General features: G+C 25.6%; 1 protein-coding gene across 1 annotated transcript in view; it reads left to right on the top strand.

Moving 5' to 3' along the window:
• LOC100215098 (intermembrane lipid transfer protein VPS13A) overlaps positions 1-6,678 on the top strand; it is a 172,035-nt gene that overhangs the window by 158,358 nt on the left and 6,999 nt on the right. The window contains exons 52-64 of the mRNA XM_065791745.1: positions 1-90; positions 2,607-2,742; positions 2,820-2,942; positions 3,038-3,147; positions 3,303-3,438; positions 3,564-3,698; positions 4,049-4,130; positions 4,254-4,323; positions 4,437-4,539; positions 4,809-4,874; positions 4,979-5,035; positions 6,053-6,189; positions 6,304-6,385. The exon at positions 1-90 is cut by the window's left edge and continues 47 nt beyond it. Of these exons, the coding sequence (XP_065647817.1) occupies positions 1-90; positions 2,607-2,742; positions 2,820-2,942; positions 3,038-3,147; positions 3,303-3,438; positions 3,564-3,698; positions 4,049-4,130; positions 4,254-4,323; positions 4,437-4,539; positions 4,809-4,874; positions 4,979-5,035; positions 6,053-6,189; positions 6,304-6,385 (1,327 nt within the window). The remainder of the gene's footprint in view (positions 91-2,606; positions 2,743-2,819; positions 2,943-3,037; positions 3,148-3,302; positions 3,439-3,563; positions 3,699-4,048; positions 4,131-4,253; positions 4,324-4,436; positions 4,540-4,808; positions 4,875-4,978; positions 5,036-6,052; positions 6,190-6,303; positions 6,386-6,678) is intronic.

The raw sequence follows: 6,678 nt of genomic DNA, 5'->3' as shown, positions 1-6,678 counted from the left end.
TATTTCTTTTAAACCTTATTTTTCTGGATCTGCACCTGTGCGTGTTGAAAACTTGTGCAAAAAAATTAGTATGATCAGTTACAAGCAAACGTAAGTTATTTGTTTTGTTATTAGTAAACTGTAATATTTTAACAAATTAAAATAAATAAAGAAAGAAATTTAGAAAGCATGGGTTTTAGCAATTACTAGAAATTAAGAAAGTAAAAAGTTTTAACAAAGAATGAATTAATGAATGTTTAAGTAATATTAAACCCAAGAACTTAAGAGTTTAGGGATCATAAAAAAGGTGTAATAATAATTGAACTTTATTCTAGAAACAATTTTTGTCATTGATATATAAATTGTTATCATATAAAAGATTTTTCAAAAGATTTTATTTTTAAAAATATTGTTTTAATTCTTATTTTAATTAATTTTCTTGTTTTTTGTATTAAAAGTTTAGGATTATTTTAGAACCAACACATTTTTTTTATAATTTTCCGGTACCAGTGAGAAATGTAAGCATTTATGGTACGGCATTACAGTAGCCTGACCGCCATTTACAATGGAAAAAATAATTGAAGTATTAGATTGTTTAGTCACTAAAAATTGTATCCTATTCACAACTTTGGCCAATGGTAAGTATAATAAAAATTGCTAGAAAGCTCAATAATTTAAAATCCCTGATGATTGACATGCTATGAAGGTAACTGTTATGAACAATGCGAGCTCAATAATATTAAAAACTGCTCAAGAGTTTCAGCAAAAACAAATTAACTGAAGAAAGGTTTCTATTGAATTCAGGTGAAATTAGGAGGTATTTGTGTCCTAATGTATATTGTTTAGACAAGTTTCATTACAGTTTTGAAATAATCAGAATAACTTCAATAACTTTTCAATAATAGGAAGAACTAATGGAGTAAATTCATCACCAATTTGACTTGTATTGAACAAGAAATCACAGTAATTGAAATCACTAGAAAAATTCTAAGCCCTTTAGAAAAGATTCTTCTTTTTTTTCAATGATTCTTTAGAGTTTGAATGATGAATAAATAAAAGAATAAATTCAATGCCTTTTTACATCTTTTATAGAATCAGAAAAAAGTTTTAGTGCTACTGGTTTATTTGTTACTAAGTTAAACATTAGTTTAAATGATGTTAATAACTTAATGTTCGTTTAAATGATGACACTGTTAATAATTTAATGTTTTTTAAGATCATGTTTAATGAAAAAAAGGAAATAAAATCATAAGAAGTAACATTTACTTTTTTTTAAGTTTTTACATTTTTTACTTTTTTTAACATTTACTTTTTTTAAGTAACATTTACTTTTTTAGAGTTGTAAAAATTTATTTTTCAAATTAATAGAGAATTTCTTGATTAATTTTTCAAAAACTAATTGGTAATCTATTAATTTAAAATACCGGTTAATAGTCCACCCCTAATTTTTTGTTCTCGTATCAAATTTAAGTAGATAAATTGTAAAATAGAAAAAAATATGTCATTTGCGTGTTTAAGGGGTTTGGAAATGTTTCTTTTTGAGATAACATTGTTTGTTTTATAGTAAGAGACAAGTTGTAAAACTTTTAACTCACAACTAAGAGACTTCAGATTCAAATCTGCCTTATGCCTCTGCAAGTATTGCATTCAACCTGTTTCTCTGTGACTTTGTTTAGTGTTTTGGAGTTTAGGGTTGGAGTTTCAAATAATAAAGTTAAAATAAATGAGTAACCTCAGCTGTAGTGGAGCTCTCTGGAGATTTTAGAAGGTGAATGTTAAAAAAGTTATGATGTTATATTAGTGACTTTTTAATGTTATATTAGTGACTTGTTTTAAACATTGAGGAGTAAACACATCACAGCATCACAAAGTGAATGACCTAGAACTTTTGCTGCATAAGCTTTGTTAACTAAAGTAATATTTGTACTGCAACAAATTGAGGAGATTAATTTTAAACTCATTAATTGCTTCAATGGAGACAAAAAATGGAGCATGTGATAAAATAGTGAAATGGTTGACATTAATAAAAAGTTTTTTATTTTTTAAGAAGAAAATCATCATGTTTGATCTCACTGTGTTTGATCTCACTCTGTTTGATCTCACTCTGTTTGATCCACCATGTTTGATCTTCAGTCCTTAGTCTTATATTAATTATACTTTAGTTTTTTAAACAATTTTGTTAAAGTTGTTTGAAATAAATTTTCATTTTATATACTTTAAGTAATGTTAAACAAAGCAAATGAAAACAAGTGTTCACTAATGAAAAAAAGTTTACACTAATGAAACGAGTGTTCGCTAATGAAAACAAATGTTCACTAATGAAAACAAGTGTTCACTAATTTCATTGAGCTATACAGTGTTGCAGTGCTGTTATGATTCAACATATATGCTAACACTCCTAAAATTGAATATTAAATTTTATTTTTAAAATTGAGTTTTTAAAAAGAAAAAAAAGCATAAATAAGATGTTTCCATGTTCATCCATAAACCGTGTATCTAATAGAACAGCGCATAACTAGAGTCTCTGTGAAACTGACCATGCCAAAATTTGTGTTATAAATTTATGAAGTTAAGAGAGGGGTAACAAAAAAATTTTGTGCTAAAACTCTTGTTTTTATTGTTTTTAGTGGATATTTTAAAGGGCATGTTCTTCTTTATGGACAATCAGTTTTATATACTTGGGATGATCCAACATTATCTCATGAACTGACTTGTGGTTTGATTGAAGTTGCTGATTCAACAACTAAAATAACACTTGACAAAGTTGGTGATATTATTCTTTTTTTTTAACTATTTTTGAAGTTAAATTTGATTTACTCTTTTTTTTTTAAATTACTTAGAATGATTTTGGGCGCATAAAAGCTCCAGTAGGAGGTGCTATCTATTGGGTTACTTTTCTTGATGGGCTTCAACGTGTGCTACTATTTACAGATAATTTTAAATCTGCTTATTGTGCAAACCAGGTTTTTAATGAAATTTTAATTTTTAATTTAATAATTTTTATATTGTGTGATTATTTTTGATTTGAGAATAAAATCATTTGATTTAAATTTCACAGGAGCAAATTCTTCGAGCAACACAAGAAGTTGATATTAATTTGGAGGGTATTGGATTATCATTAGTGAATAGTGAAAAAAGACTGGAAATAGGCTATTTGTCAATAAAAAAGTAAGATAATTTGAGAAATAAAAATTTGTATAACAAATTTTATTTGTGTACCAACATAAGGTGTGTATGCATGTTTATATGTGTTGATGGGTGGCATATAGGGGTGGGGGCATAAAAGTTAACTTAATTAGTATTTATGTTAACTTTTTTTAAAGGAGCAATGTTATTTGGGAAAAAAAGAAAAATAGTCGTTGGAAATCAATGACTCATCAAATGTGTGAAGCATTAGAAGAAGGTTACCAAAGGTTTCAAAATAAAGGTTCTAAAAGAGAGAAAATACTTGAAGTTGAGGTTATCTTTTTACCATTGCAATAAAATGTTTTATTTAAATTTTTTTTAGAAGTTGGTGTTATTGCTTTTTCATAAAACATGTTTTTTTTTATTTGAAATTTTATTTATTAATTTGTTTCTTGAAGGTTGATTTTGAAAAAATGTTCATTACAAAACCTGATAAAATTAAAATTCGTCGAACTTTTCATAGTGGTTTTGGATTCAAGTATATAATTTCTCCAAATCGAATGCAAGTCAGCGCTACACTAAGTTCCTTACAGGTAAACGGTTCTTTTAATTTAAGAAATTTAATATTTAAGTATTTAAACCTTTATAAGATTAATATAACTATAAAGGAGTACAACTCTAAGCTATACAGCAGAAGCAAGATGAGATGGTAGATAATAAAATATTTGCATGTGACTGGTTTTCATAAGACAGTAGAATTGTTTGGTTTGGTTTTTATAATGAATTGTTTGCTTGTGATTGGTTTTCATAAGACAGTAGCTTTTTTGGTTTGGTTGGTAAATTGTTTGCATGTGATTAGTTTGTGTTTTCATGAAAAATACTTGTAATTAATTTCAAAACATAATAAGTAGTTTTTTACTGTTTATGTCATTTTTATTTGCAGTTTGACAGTCACATCCCAGGTTCAACATTTATGACTATATTGCATGTTGTAGAACCACCAAAATCTGTTGCAAGTGATAGTGGTAGGTGAATAAAAAATTTTTTTGTGATTGTGATTTTCCTTTTTTGTTTGGCTATATTTCATTAATACATTTATATCAATAAAAATGAAATTATTTATGTTATATAATTTTATTTTTAAAAAGCACCAAAACCTTTCTTTGAGCTGAGTTTGACTGCTAGCATTGGTGAAGAAAATGAAGTTCATCAAATCAGGTATATTTATATTAAACTAAAAAAAAAAGGTACATAATAATAAACAAAGCAGTAATCATCATTCATAAATTTTTTTAATTTTCTATTAAAAACTATCGTGTTGGTATTTTTAGCTATCTGAAGGTTCTCATCCAAGAAATGGATGTTCGCATTGATAAAGGGTTGCTGCTTTCTGTGATGGATTTACTTAGCAATGATAAAATAAGAGGTTCAGAGGTACTTAGCAAAAAAAAAAAAATTTTATTCGTGATAATTAAAATTTTTTTTCTGAACCAGTTTTTTTGCCTAATTTTATTTTTTACTCACAAGTTGCTTGTTTTTCCGGAATATTTTTAAGATCGGTTATTTTTTGTTTAGTGTTTTAAGATATATGGTGTTGTCATGACAGCCATTTTTAGTTAAAGACATAGTAAAGAGTTCTTATTTTTTTCATTACATTAGAGTTTTTGAATTTTATTTGAATTAACCTTTTTTACTTTTGTTAGATTATGAGGTATAATTATGACATGTCTATAGTTCTTCAAAAGTTAGAAGATAGCCCTGAGTTTCAGGTCAAATTTTGTTTATTATCTTGTATAATAGTTTTTGATATTTTTTTATTTCCATATGACTTTTTTTTTATTATTTACTTTAAGTTATTTTTGTAATATTTTAGGCTGCTAAGAAAGACAAAAGATATGTCTTTGATTTTTTCCACCTTTCACCTTTAAAGGTATGCTTTATATTAACAAACTTTATGTAACAGAGAAACAGAGAGTATAAGTAATGAGAGTTATGAAATGATTGAATGTTTTTTAATAAACTAGTTTATTTAAAACTTTTAATAAAGTTTTAAATAAACTATTAAGCAAACTATGTTGAATTGCCAAATATTCAAATCTAACGATAGATACATTATAGCAAAATGTGCTTCAAAATAATCAATATTGTTTTTATATCAAAGTAAAAACCTGTTATAATGTTGTAATGAAAAGTTATAATGAACTTTAAATAATTAATTGTTTTTCATAATAAGATATAAAATAACCAATTTTAATTCATTATAAACAACTTTTATTAAAGATTGCCAAACATTAATTGAAGAAAACATATTTTTCGTTGCTGTTATTATTTTTAGATAAACTTATCTCAAGGAAAAAATTTGATAGGGGTTGTTTTGGGGAAATTCCAAGCAAAAGTAAATATTCACAAAGTTTCGTTTTGTGCTTTTAAAAAAGTCATATGGATAATGACTTATTTTGCATGTCATCTAAAACAGTAAATAAAAATAACTAGCTTAAATATTTAAAATAATTTTGTCTCATAACTTTAAAAGGTATAAAATATGGTTTACTTATAAAAAACATTTTTTTCTTTACTTTTATAAAGTTCAATTATTAGATTAGGTTGTGTTTTATTTTATAGATTGGTAAAAAACATTGTCAGATTTTAAAATGTTTAAAATAATTTTAAAAAGTATGGAATCATGAAAAGTTGATTACAAAAAACACAATCAGAATAAAATAAAATAAAAATTTTTAAAATAGTTTTCAATTTGAAAAAATTGCTTAGGATTTGTTTAACAACAAAAATATTATACATAATTATAAGAAAACATTATTTTAATCACTTATACTGAGTTGATATTATTGATTACATATGTGAAATTATTTTTTGGAAGATAATTTTAAATTTCACCCTTTTAACACTCTTAGATGTTGATGATTATTTTTTTTTTTTTTTTTTATAGATTCATGTTAGCTTTTCAATGACAGGTGGACATTCTATTGAAGGAAGTGACTCTACTATTGCCCACGGACATGTATTAAATCTACTTTTGCAGAGTGTTGGAGTTGCTTTTACAGAAATTCAAGATGTTGAGTTTAAGTAAACTTTTCTCTAACTTTTAATTAGTTTTATTTAAATTGTTTAAATTATTTAAATTATTTAAATTCAGTTATTCAAGTAACTATTAATGTAAAAGCACATTGTTTTTATTAGGTTAGCTTGTTTTGAAGTTAATTCAATGCTACTAAGTAGTTCTCAGTTAACCAGTGAAATCATGAAACACTACCAAAGTCAGGTATTCAACATCTTATTGACAGTAGCGGAATAAAAATACACAGTAATACCTTATCATTAAGTAGAGTGGTCACTTTTACCCATTATTCAATAGTGTTGTCACTTTTATCTCATTGTTTAATAGTGTGGTCACTTTTACCTCATTGTTAAATAGAATAGTCACTCTTACCTCATTATCAAATAGTGTGGTCACTTTTACCTCATTAAATAAAGTAGTCACTTTTACCTCATTAAATAGTGTGGTCACTTTACCTCATTAAATAGAGTAGTCACTTTTACCTCATTATTAAAAAG

The sequence above is a fragment of the Hydra vulgaris genome, chromosome 02 (assembly GCF_038396675.1).
Source record: "Hydra vulgaris chromosome 02, alternate assembly HydraT2T_AEP".
NCBI lineage: Eukaryota > Metazoa > Cnidaria > Hydrozoa > Anthoathecata > Hydridae > Hydra > Hydra vulgaris.
Note: the sequence above shows the minus strand (reverse complement) of the source record. Positions and strands in the feature narration are given on the sequence as shown.